The sequence below is a fragment of the Anarrhichthys ocellatus genome, unplaced genomic scaffold, assembly GCF_004355925.1.
Source record: "Anarrhichthys ocellatus isolate YVR2014 unplaced genomic scaffold, GSC_Weel_1.0 scaffold10, whole genome shotgun sequence".
In the NCBI taxonomy this organism is placed as follows: Eukaryota; Metazoa; Chordata; class Actinopteri; order Perciformes; family Anarhichadidae; genus Anarrhichthys; species Anarrhichthys ocellatus.
The window spans coordinates 6963419-6976569 of NW_022280040.1; the positions used below are offsets into that span (position 1 = coordinate 6963419).

At 42.4% G+C, this 13151-nt stretch overlaps 1 protein-coding gene across 1 annotated transcript in view; it reads left to right on the forward strand.

The window, feature by feature from the left end:
* Positions 1-13151, forward strand: part of pou6f2 (POU class 6 homeobox 2) — a 63276-nt gene that overhangs the window by 41215 nt on the left and 8910 nt on the right. The window contains exons 5-7 of the mRNA XM_031850560.1: positions 4072-4209; positions 8856-9065; positions 10839-10992. Of these exons, the coding sequence (XP_031706420.1) occupies positions 4072-4209; positions 8856-9065; positions 10839-10992 (502 nt within the window). The remainder of the gene's footprint in view (positions 1-4071; positions 4210-8855; positions 9066-10838; positions 10993-13151) is intronic.

Sequence of the window (13151 nt, forward strand, 5' to 3'; positions counted from 1 at the left end):
CTTGTTTTCTCTTTGGGGGGGGGGGGGAGTCACCAGAGGACTGTCAGCAGAAGACTAGCAGAGTCCTGACAGACAGAGAGCGCGTTTTCTCATGTCACAGCTGATTACATTCACTCCGAAGTGGGAAAAGAGCAGGGAGGAGACAGAGATGTGGGGCCGGGATAAACGAGGGAGACTTCCATGTTGTTCCAGAGATAAAGGACATTCTTCTCAGAAACAATAGTGCTATTAACTGTTAATGTACACAGTTTGACCCGCTTTGAGTGGTAGCAAGTAAAGCATGAAGACTTTGCCGGGAGTCATATTTTTACAAGCTTACTTATTCCACCTGTAATCAATCTGAGAGACTTTGTGAAAAGAAAAACATTTTAGTATCACTTTCTAGACAAAAGTATATGTACATATATCTGCCTTAATTGTCAATTAAAAACATTACTGATCACCAATTTCCTAAATCATTCTCCGTGGTCTTATATTCTTATATTATATATGTTTGATTCTGTTGTTGAATCATAGATAAAATAACTTTTACACACCGCTGAATCCTGAGCAGTAGACAAATCTGCCTGCTGGTGTCTGCACCACTTTGTCCATTTACCTTTGCTCTTTTTTTGTCCTGTGCTGGCCCAGAAAAAAAAAAAAAGCAATTAAGTTTAAAACGGCCACATGAAAAGAGCAAAACCCAGAATAAACTCCACAGTTAGTTTGTGTCAGACAATTTTGGTTTCCAGGGGTCTCTCCACGGTTTGTGGGGACGCTATTTCTCCTTCTATTCCTGAGATTACACGGGTTGCTGCACCAGGTGACCCTCATGGTCAAACAGGCAACGGAGAGCCTGGCGGAGTTTACATTCCCTCCCCTTCACACCGTCCACAGAAAAGATGCATTTTTAAGAATTTGCAGTCTTTTTTCGTCCTTTCAGAGACACGTCTTTTGTGTTTGTTGATCCCTGTGTCGCCCTTTATACTTGGCTATAATAAACTGTGATAGTGCAGAGAGTGATAGCAGTTGTGGTGACTAGAAGGTGACAAGATGATGTCACATGATATTATGGAGGCTTGAGTGGTGCTAAGGTTTGCTGCTCCACAATGTGAGAATGTCTTGGCCAAATAGACAATTTAACTTTAACGTCTCAAACATTTCTTCAACAAACACACAGTTTGTTTTTGTTATCCCGGCACTGACCAGAGTGGTCGACGCTGCTGAAAATCCTCTCGACGCCCCTTTTCATTGGGAATGAAACACAATGGTGAACATGCAGGCTCTGCAAACTGGAAGATCACTGTTTATCTCCTCCAACAATGCAATCAGTACAAATGCTAGGCCAGGTCTGTCATTTTGTGCCTCCCGCCGAGGTGTTGAGAGGAGTCACCGTGGCGGAAAATCACCTGTTTAGGTGTTGAACACAGCCTCGCCGCTCCTTATTCCTGGCTCTCCTTCCAACTGCTATCCATATTACCCACAGCCAGCACAGATGCAGCAGGAGAGCCGGCTCTCTTTTCACCTAGATTTACCAGAATAACATAGCACCTGAAAGGGCTATCATCGAATGAATCTCAATGATAATGTTTCAAATAAATCTGAAATCTTCTCCAACAACCTATCACTCACGCAATGACACCAAGCACAGCAGATTTTCAAGGGAGACTCGGGTTGTGCTCGCCCGAGCAGATCACATTATCTGTGTGTTGATCTGTGGCCTTTTTTAACTCTGTTTAACCGGCCCTGTTGGCTTTTCTCTGTGTCCACATTCACTATCACAACACCCATAAGACTGTTCTCACCAACATGGATGAGAGAGCCCTGTATCAACACTTAAGGAGGCATTTTATATTTGGTGGTAGAAACTACCACCAAAGGTAGCTGGTCTGGATTTTATTGCACTTTTTGAAGTATCGCATTAGGAAAGCTGTATGGAAACAGCAAAATTCAAAAAAACTTCCTCAATTGCGTAAGAAAGTAGTTGATGCTAAATGGGAAAGGGAAACGCCTTTAATGAATAAATTCTGACATCGCGACCATTTAACTCACATGATAAGCTGTCCTCCCTGATATATACTTATAATGTCTTGGTCTCCAGACAGCCAATAATATCTAACATGAATGAACAATTATAACTTTCACCTAGTTCGTGTTTCCTTTTTATCAACATGTCAAACGTTTGCTTAAAATTCACTTGATGGCTAGAGTCTCAAGAAAACTCCTCCAAATTGGTAAAATCGTATTTTTTAGGATTTTGAAAGACACGTTCAAGTAATTCTAAGCTTATGAAACCAAAGTATTGATTCACATTTTTCTTTAAATGAGAAAAAGTCAGAGAGGATTGTTTCCCTCTTTGTCTCTTTTGTGACTATTTTTCTACCATAATAAATGTGTAGGCATATTTTTGACGATTGCGATAATGATGGTAATAAAAAGAAGAATTTATTATACAGCATAACCGTTTAAATTGTGTATATTTATGAAGATATTTCAGTATTTAATTTAAAGGTAGGTTCGATCCTCGGCTCCTCCGGTCCACATGTTGCAGTGTCCTTGGGCAAGATATTGAACCCCAAATTGTTTCGAAGGCTGTGCCATCAGTGTGTTGAATGTTCCCAAAGTGTTGGAGCATCCAGATGTGCTCACATAATATTCCGTAGGTACATATAGATGTGGGAGCGTGCTATCAAATGTTGTACCTAGACTGAAGCTCTGTTATCCTTTCTGTTACTTCTGCATACAAAGTCAGAATCAGGTTTGTGCGTTTCTAACATTTGAGACGTCGAGATCTCCGGAGGACAACTGCTGGACACATAAAAGACAATCTCGCGATTATCGAGGAAAAACTGGATGACTTTCAGACGAGGGGAGGCAATATCAATCACGGCCAATTTGAGGCCACCTACATGAAATATGATTTCATAAGACAAATGCAGTGTCATTCTTAATGTGCTTAACCTTTACTGTCAATGAAAAAGTATTGATCGCTCTGTGGCATTTTTTCATCATTTGATTTCAGAAAGTGTAATAATATATGGTGGTGGGGTAAGATAAAAAAAAAAAAGGAATGATTCCAGATGAACGCAGCTGAACAGAGAGTGCGGAAACATTGATGCTCTCAGTAAAGTTATCTCTTTAACAGCACATTGTATTTTTACAGAAATGTGATTTAATAACGCATGCAATCCTTTATTTTGTTTTAAACCTTTTATATAAACTCTACGTTTAATTTCAGCATTTTTGTTTGAATATGTTTCCAACCGGTATTCAGCAGCAGGGAGCAGGCAGCCTGCTTCTAAGCAATGTTTCTATTATTTCTCTATTCTGTTGAGTAATTGGGAGGTCTCCTATCTCTTCTTGGTCTTTGATCTACTTACTCAACCTAATAAGACTTTGCTCTGCTGCACTACAACCAAATCAGCAGTGCATTTTCAGCCCCCTAATAAGTGGTTAGCTTGATTTATATGGGTAATCTCGGCGATGTGGCGGGGCTCTACAACCCGTCCCCGACGCAAGGAGCCTCTTTTCACAACCACAGGCCAGACCAGATGAGTCCATTACAGCGGAGGGTAAGGAAATGGTCATTTCAACCCTCCTCTCCTTCAAAAGTAGCAGTGCGATAGTGCATTATGACGCAGGAGGAATTCTTAGTCGAAGCATATTGAAGGGGGGTTGGCGATACAGTGATGCATGGCCACACAGCCTGGCTCTATTGTGAAAGCGGATGCTGTTGGGCCAATGCTGCGGGTGGAGCGGCTCGGCTCGACCCGTGGGGAGCCCCGGGGGCCAGAGGAAGCACTTAGAGTGGTAAAATGGCCACTTATTCACAACCACCCTCCCCGTTCTCTACTGCTCCTCCCTACCCTTGAGCATCCCACTGGGTTGAGGAGCACAGACCTCTGGGAACTGTATGATGGACTACTGGTCTAGACAGACCTCACTGCGGTTAGCCTTTTCTGGCCTTGGCAACAATGAAGCTCCGCCCACACGGAGCCCTCCTGAATCTCTCTTTTTTTAAAGAATTAACATTAAACTGGTAAACATCTGCATGGGCGACATAAAGACTAATCATTTCTTTGCTCTCACCAGCTGAATCCATTGGCCAGCCAGGCGGCGGTAGCGGCGGCAGCAGCCATGGGATCCATCGCCGGTTCTCAGGTGTTCGGCAACGCCTTGTCAAACCTGCAAGGAGCCACCGGACAGCTGGTCACCAACGCACAAGGACAGGTGAGTGCTGTGTATTGGAGGCTGACACGATAGCGGAAAAAAAATACATTCTGAATGATCTATTATACCTACAGCTAATTAAATACTTCAGTCCCCTTGGTAATGGATCTGTAAGAGATGTTGCTGGACCATCTATCACGTACGAATGTGCAGCTCCAAACAAAACAGTTGTATAGTATTTCTGATCTTTCCTCATAGATTTCTAGTGGGGGAGCTGTGTGTTGTCTTCAAGCTTTGTCTACACTCTAGTAGCCACCCCACCATATATTAAGCTTTTTGGGAATAAACAAAGCCCTTCTTTCTCCTATCCGCATGCGTCTGTCGCTGTAAAACGCTGACCTTGTCATATTTACAGGGTGGCTGCAGAATTGTTCCATCAGTAGCCAGAGGCTTGAACGATGATGCTTGTCATTGTAGGTCCCTATCTAATGAATCATCTTATCGCAGGTGCACACAGCACATATTAAAGGAAAAGTGTATGGACAATGTGCCCTTTCATGCCACTCTATTATTTACCTTAACCCCTGTTTCATCTTTTGACGCTTGCACTGTTCTCAGTATAAACTTAACACAAATATGGTGAAAACAAAGCACAGGTGACATTTGTTACCAATAAAAACAGTTGATTTGTAATTATTAAATTTGACATTTAGCCCAGTGGACTTGGGTTTCAGGTCCACCAGTGTGACCATGCCGCGTTGTTTATAGTAAAGTGTTGTCCGTGTGCGAGCGCTTGATGCTAAACGTCGCTAATGAGACAGTATGGACTCACAAGGTGCCTGGAGCACTGGGGACAGATCACTGTGGATATGGACTTGATGGGATGCTCTGTGCTTTTGTAGTGTCTTGGCGGCTGACAGTCCCTGACATAATCAGGTCACAGAGACGGTCAAAGCCGTGGGCTACAGCCTTTACTCCCCACCTCATTATTCCACAGCATTATTCAGACGGAGGGCTCTGAAACACGCACTGCCATATCAGAAGGTCCCTGCGCACCCCCCCCCCCTCTCCCCCCAGCTCTGAGGAGATTATACAGGCTAATACATACCTCAAACAAGGCTAGAGGTCCACCAAACACACTCTGAGAACGTATGTCAGCATGGAAAGACTAAAAAAACAGGAGGAAATGCAGCAGCTTTTAACTATTTTTGGTTTGTATTTCCTCGAGATCTGCTTTCATCCAGTCAGTGTTTCATTGGAATTAAGAGATCAATCTTTATCATCTCTGTACTCCATGAGTAAAAAGTCACTGTTGCTTGAATTTAAAACATGGTATACTGTCTTTGACCTTTTAATTTCCTCCACAACTCTGTCAAAAGACCTTTTTATAAGCAAGAGCTCTGGGGACCTTGGAAAGTGCCGTGTTTGATGGACTTTTGGAGTTCAATATGTTTTTAAACCTTAATTATATTGGCCCCAGCTTCTTTATTCTCCAAGGGGAATCAATGAGGCTCTTTCTATCCTCACCGCATCTACAACAGTGATTAAGGCTGTGGGTAAAAGTCAGAATATTGTTAACTGTCACTCCGGATTTTTTTTTTTCTCCTTTGTGGCATTTTTGTGAACATCTTCTATTCAATGCAAATTCTCACTTTGCCTGCAGCTTTAATGTGGCAGTAAAACTGTGTTGGGAAATGAGGACATTAGGGGCTGATTCATGCAGCGTACTGCACGTCCTGAAAGGTGTAGACAGCACCGACATGGTTTGTGTGTGTGGAACATGCCAGTTTGATAAACACTGGTTCCTTAGCTTTGTATATGGAACCTGCTTCTACCCCGAATTTGGGTTGTCAGGGCCATGCATCCCTTTTACTCCCAGCATTCCAAGCCTTTGGTGAGGTCTCTGTGCCCCTGAGGTGGACTCTGCTGGAACTAATGCAGAGAACAACAGGTAAGGAGCACATGCACGGTTAACCTGCAAAGCAAGTGTGACCTTTGTATCGACGGAAGCTTCCAGCCCTTAGATTAAATGTAACCGCAGTGCAAACTGCTGTTGCCCTTGTAACTGTAAATCTTCTGTAGGACTACAGCTATTGATTATTTTCAGTATCAATTATTCTTTGAAGTTCACAGATTGCTTGTTTTGTCCGACCAACAATCCCAAAACCAAAGATAATACATTCATAATGATATAAAACACAGAAAAGCAGCAAATTCTTACATTTTAGGCTCTGCAACAAGCTACAGTTTGACGAACTAATCATTGCTGCATTAATCTACTGTATCTGCATCTAGTTGTATACTTAAAATTAAATAGAAAATACCTGACAGCTTACCCAGGAAATGTCCTTCGAATCGACCATTATAAGTCTGCTATTTTAGCCTTTGATTTGCTCTGAATGTTAGCTTTTATGGACTTGTGTGTTGACACGAGTCCAAACTTCCCAAACATTTTCCCTCCTGGGTCTCAATTCACCGCATGAACAGTGGAGGAGAGAAAATGGGCAGAGATATTGCCTGGCGACCATGGCTAAAGATACAGATTGCCCTGGCTGGAGAGATGAGATGACATTTCTGTGGAAACAAGAGCAGCATAATCTTAATGAGTTCTGCCGGGTGGAGAGAGGCACGTTACTCACATGCCATACGAAGTGGAGCGGGAAGCAAACACGGGAAGCCAAATAAACGGGAACAAACTGAAAAATAACTGACGAGAGAGGCCTTAGCAGTGAACAAGAGATTTAGAAATGGTGCTATGATTAAACTGCACCTGAAGAAATGAAAATGATTGCGTGTCCCCATCAAATTTGGGCTTTTTGTTCAGAGAGTAATGTTCCTGCAGGTTGACTGCAGCTTTTAAAGCACAAAATCAACCTTCTTAGGAGTAACTTCACTGGCGTACATTATGAGTAAAAACATGAGGAAGCGCTCAAAAAGTTTACTCAAAAAGTAAAAGGTCTGATTATCATTATCTTAATCTATAAAGTCAATAATACTTTTATAAATGAGGGCCATGCTCTGTAAACCTCTCCCCATTAGGAAAGTGTATAATAAACTCCTCCCTTCTGTCTATAAATTAGCTCTCAAACAGTTGACTGCTCTGAGAACGTTACCCTTCCAGCTCAAGAAGAGCTGTGAGACGCTGCCATGAAACATCTGCCCGAGATAGTCAGATGAAGAGGCATTGCATTGTGGGACAGGGACGGGAGCTAAGCTGTCAGTTGCCTGCTATTTTATTATGCTTATAGAACAACCACTTAGTCCAATGACGATGAATAATTGAGCGGAACAAGTTCCCTGCCACAGCGGCATGCAAAGCGGGATCAGTGGGACTCCGGAGACAAGAGCGTCAGGCAGGGCAATAAAATATGCTAAGTGGCAGGAGAGCATTACAGCGCATTTGTAAAGCCGGCGCGGAGAGAGAGATAAATTATCTCTCCCCTAATGCGAAGCAACGTAAGCAAATGAGCCGTGGCAGGGATGAATTACAGATTGTCGGCCCACCTTTCTCTCACTGATCCCTCCCTATTATGTCAAAGGGACGAAGGGAGGGGAGGGGGAGGAGGACCCGGTGCTGAAACACATCAGCAGCGGTGGCTATAAGGGAGCCAGACGAGGCCTGGCTAATAATATGTAGAAGCTGTTTGTAGTTTTGTGTTGAGGTGTAGAAGCTTAAACTAAAATATGAACTTAAAAAAAGAAGAGTTGAAGACGGTGCAATTTTTTTGCAGAAAGCAGCTCTTTGTCCAGTTGCCAAATAACAGAATTTGGAATGATGGGCGTCTCATGCACGTTGAGCTGCTCTCTTGTGTAATGAGGCTTGGTGGAGGAGCGATGTCAGCGGGGGGACGGGGCCACGGCTGCTCAGAACCAGTCCCCAGATGACATTAACCTTCATCATGGTGAAGAGGCGCTAAGTCCCCCCTAAAGCGCCACTCTTGGCCACACTCTGGCAGCTCTGAGAGCTAAAACGCTGCAGTGACACTCTGCCGCCCCCTTTGATCTGCCCTTCCTGATTACAGCCACAGAGGAGAGGAAAGCCTGAGCTGGAGGGGGGTGGAGGAGGGATGAAGTACCCCTGGGACCCCTGAGAGTTGAATTAGAAACACAAGGTCCTGTCTCACTCTCTGATGCTCCTCTTTTCTCCCTCTTATTTTTTTTTTTCTTGCTCTTTCCTTCCACTTCGTCCTCTCTGCTCCGGGTGTGTGAGAGAGGGTGGAATGGGGGTCTCTCGGCAGCCTCACTCCTTCTCACCAGAGACAGACAAAGACACTTAAGCACAAACACACTTAGACACACACAGTCGCACACTCATCCCGGGCTTGGCCTGGTGATGGATAATACAGTCAGTGGTGTGCACCATCACACACACAGGTATTCAGCGCTGACCTTTGCAGTGCGCTCCCAGCAGTCTGCTTTGGCTTCACTTGCTCCAGCCTGTAAAACCACCAGACAGATGTTCAGTGGACACTTGTGCATGTTTTCCTCTGAAAATCACACACAGACTCAAACACTGAGTGCTCTGATTAACCTCACAACACAGCTAAATGACCGGCTCATGCTTTGTTTCCAAAAAGTCCCCCCAAAAAAAGACACAGCGGCAGAGATCATTAAGACTCATACCTCCAGTTGCGTTTACCCTCTCTGCTCCATCTTCTTTTTCAAAACTGCCGGCTGATTTCGTCTCCTCTCTACCCCCTTTGTAGATAATTGGAACAATCCCACTGATGCCCAACTCTGCAGGGCCCTCCAGCCAATCAGGGGGTGGCAACCCAGCACTGCAGGTACAGCCAATTACACCTCAGCTTCTGACCAACGCTCAAGGCCAGATCATCGCCACAGTGATCGGCAATCAGATCCTGCCTGTCATCAACACCCAGGGAATCACGCTGTCACCAATCAAGCCCGGACAGCAGGTAACACACACTCCAATGCACCAACACGCACACAGATACAGGGGAAGGTGTCTCGTAGAGACGCTTATTATTACACACTTACTGCTGCTTCAACAATGATCAAGAGATGACTTTAAAAGTGTTGAATGAGCAACACCTAGTGGAGTCAGACCAGAGCTCTGTTTATTCATGAAAGCATTATTCCAGCGCTGCTAGTCAGGTCTGCTTTATGCTAAACGCCTCGTATTTTTCCTGCTTCAAACCTCATAACGATCATTTGCGTAATTCCACTTCAAAAATAGTTTTTGGTACAATTGTTCACAATGTGTGTGTGTGTGTGTATTTGCATGCTTCACTCTGTGCATGTGCATGTTTGGAAGGCACTTGTCAGCCAACCTTTTAGACTCAGTCTCAGGGAGCCCCTGTAGAGCCCAAACCCCCCCCCCCCCCCCAAAAAAAACAAAAAACAAAGACCCACTTTTCATCATACCACTTAAAACTCGAACACTCACGCCTCTGTTCTCCCTCCTTCTCTCCTTCCTCAATCACACTCTCCATTCTTATGATTTGTCCTCTCTGACCTGAACAAGAAGTATTTTGATTTGATTTAAAAGAAGGCGCATAACACAATCAAGTTCTTTATTTATTTGTACACTAGTTTAAAACTGTCAAACATTTTCTCCTTCCAACTTGAAGATCTATACAGTGTTCAATTGTGCAGTCAGATGCATGCACACAACAAATAACATGTTATTGACTTGATAATGACGATGTCAGCGCAGAATTACAGGGTAAAAGTTCACACTGAAGGCCTGTACAGTTTAGAATGGATGAACTTCAGATGGACGGCTCCCCAAAACACCAGATCATACTCTTGAATGAATTAATGCATTTGTAATAATGTTTATGCTTTTGTCTCCACTTCAAAGCCCGCATGTACACATTGTTCCATGGGCATAATTTACGGTTGTCAGAGTCTGCAGTCTAGAATATTTCCAGTGAAGCTAGATAATTCTCAGTGCCTGTCAACAGTCCTGACAGTGTGTGCATCGCTGTTGACACCCCCCACCATCCAAACAAACACATGCCACAGAGAAAATAATTAATAGCAAAGAAGGAGAGGAGAAGCCGGCCTAGCTCATGGCAGAGACAGCTTCTCGCTTTAAGATAGAAGACGCACCATCTTGATCTTGTAAAAGCAATTCAAATGTGCATAAAACATGAAAATACATTGTTTTTTCGCCATCAGAGAACGTAGCTTGTGGATCATGAATTATGTTTGATATGGGGACTGCTGTGTCCACATTTATATTTCAGATTCAGGCTGCCATTATTGGCATCCTCGCAGGTCTGATGACGAGAGAGGAGACTCTAATTGTCACGAGCAGTTTTCTTTTCTTTTTTTTCAACTAAGTTGTTTTCGGCAAAGAATGGATGTGAAGCTGTGGAGTACCTGAGTTGACTCTCAGTCTCCTGCAATAGTGAACCACTGCTGTAGTCTATTGAGCAGACTATTGACACTATATTCTGCGCTGTCAGTTTAGATACTGCAGGCAGTAATTAACATTTATTCATCACTAGGTAGATGTCATTATATTCAGCTTCTAAGTGGCGAATTTAATATCTGTTGATTTGATTTAATATTATATTCCAATCACCATAATGACACGATAACCTATAAATGATGATTATTGTGCTGATGTAGGAGAGGAAATAATGGATATTTTTCTGTACTGCGTGCTGTCAATATATTATATCAGCTGTGTGTGTGTGTGTGTGTGTGTTTGTGTCCAGCTGCCTCAGGCTCAGCAGGGTCAGACAGGCCCGGCATCGTCTCAGTCCAACCTGCTCCACATGCCCCACAGACAGAGTCCTCTCCACCAGGCCTCTTCCTCCTCCTCCACCTCCTCCTCTTCCTCGGCTCTCAGCGTGGGGCAGCTGGTCAGCAGTAAGTGTCCGACACAGCTTACGAAAACACATGTCCGAATTTTAACAACAAAACATATTCTCATGTAACTCTAGTGATAGTTAAAAAATGGGTCACAAGAACATAGATTCTTTTTTTTTAAAGCTAAATTTTTTCCTAAAACAGCTGAGCATTGATGCTTTTAGCAAACATCACCCAAACAGTAATAAATGGAGTATTTTCATCAGCCGATTAATACACATTTGGTGCTCTAGTAAGTATTTACAGCAGCACGACGGTTTATGTGGTATTTATATAAAATAAAGTACAATGTGTGTGTTCAACCAAATGAAGGAACATGTTACTCTGTGTGTTGACGTTATGTTTGATAGTCTTTGAACAATGGAGCTCTGTGGTACAGAGGAGTTAATGTTGGCATCACAAAATATGTTTAATATCCCTCAACTTACTCTTTAAAAATAACAAATAAAAGAAATAGAGAAAGAAAAGAAATATTACTGTAATGAATGAAATGAAATCTTGACAGAAATTAGATTTATTATTATTATATATAATCATATGGGCATTTTTGCAGCGCACACAGACCTCAATGTGAATTGTTTTAATTCTAACTACTTTCCACTGAATAAATATTCCCTATGAAATATGGTGACAACATGTTCTGTGGAATATCTAGAGTAACAGGGACACAGTGTCTGTGAAGACATGTTGCTGCAATTATTGAATGTTTCGAGTAGTGAAATTCAATTTACGTCCATTGTGTTTAGGTGAGGCAAACATTTCAAACCTTAGCCAGATTAAACCCAAACTCTCTGCATGGCTAAATACCAGAGGTAAGATAATAAAAATATGTTTTGTAATTTAGCAGAACTGTCCATTTAAAGATTCAACATGGCGGCTGCACAGTATCTACAGTACTCTGTGTGGACAACTTTTGACTGATCCCCGCCTCCTACAATTGTTTCATGTTTGCTGACTGTTTTTTCTTTGGTTTATTAGACGATCCAAAGTGGCGTGTGTTATGTTTAATGAACATAAGTTTCATTCTTCCAATGCGTGGGCCGATAAATCACTGGACCACAGCCTGTCAGCGTGCAGCCATAGCCTTTTAAAACTCACTTTTATTCAGATACATTTCATTTGTCAGAGTCGATTCTCCTAAACTCTTTGTAAACTCATTTCAAAGGCAGCTACAATGCCACTGAATTTAATAAAAAACAAGTCGCCATTGATCAACTTGTTGTAGACGCCGTGTTTCGTGTGTTTACTTGTAGCCTGGAAAAAAATCTTATAAACAATTTTTGAGTCCGCACAAAATCATTGTGGCTCAGTTCTGCAGTAAATAGAATTAATGCTTTATGCTGAGTACGAGCCATATCACTTCCTCTCAATATCACTTGCCACATACATACACAAAGACAATCCCATGACAGAGTCAGATGCGTCCGCTGAGGAGAGAAGATGAAATGTCATTGCATTCGCCGGCCACAAACAAAAGTGCCAGAAACAGATTAAAAAGCAGAGAATGTCTGTTACTGTTATTTAGAAATAATCAGATGGGAAAATGTCAATCACGAAGAAGAATGTCCGCAACGTTTTCCCTTCAGGTTGTTTTCATTTTAACTTTATATTTATTTATTGACCATTTTACATGTTGGTATCTGATCACAGTGCGGTAAGAATTGACATAACAAAGACGCTTATTGATACCAGGTGTAAATGCAAAGACAGCATAATGCATGCAAATACAGATCACATGTTAGTAGAAGGTGTAAATAAGCTTTTAAACTTGTTGAGGAACAAGAGAACAGTACTTATTCACTTTTCCTAGTCACATTTCTTAAGTCTTTGTAGATTTAAATGAAGGTCACAACTACAAACGTCATCATCTTTTAGTCTGGTTCAGGTCGATGATGAAAAAGTAACATTCTTTCACCTCAAGTGGAGGACAGATAGACAAAAGCTTGACTTCATTGTGTGCCTGGCACATAATAGCACGAGTCCTTTTTTCTCATTTTCCTTTCCAATTGAAAAATGTTGAGTTTAACTTGTTGTTGTCTCCTTATTAGTGCACTATTGCTGTGGGGGAAAGGAGCTTTTGGAGGCAGAGAGTTGTTTCTATTGTTTCAGTGTTTTTAATTTGTCTTTCCAAACATTTTACTAACTCTGTTTATTTTGTG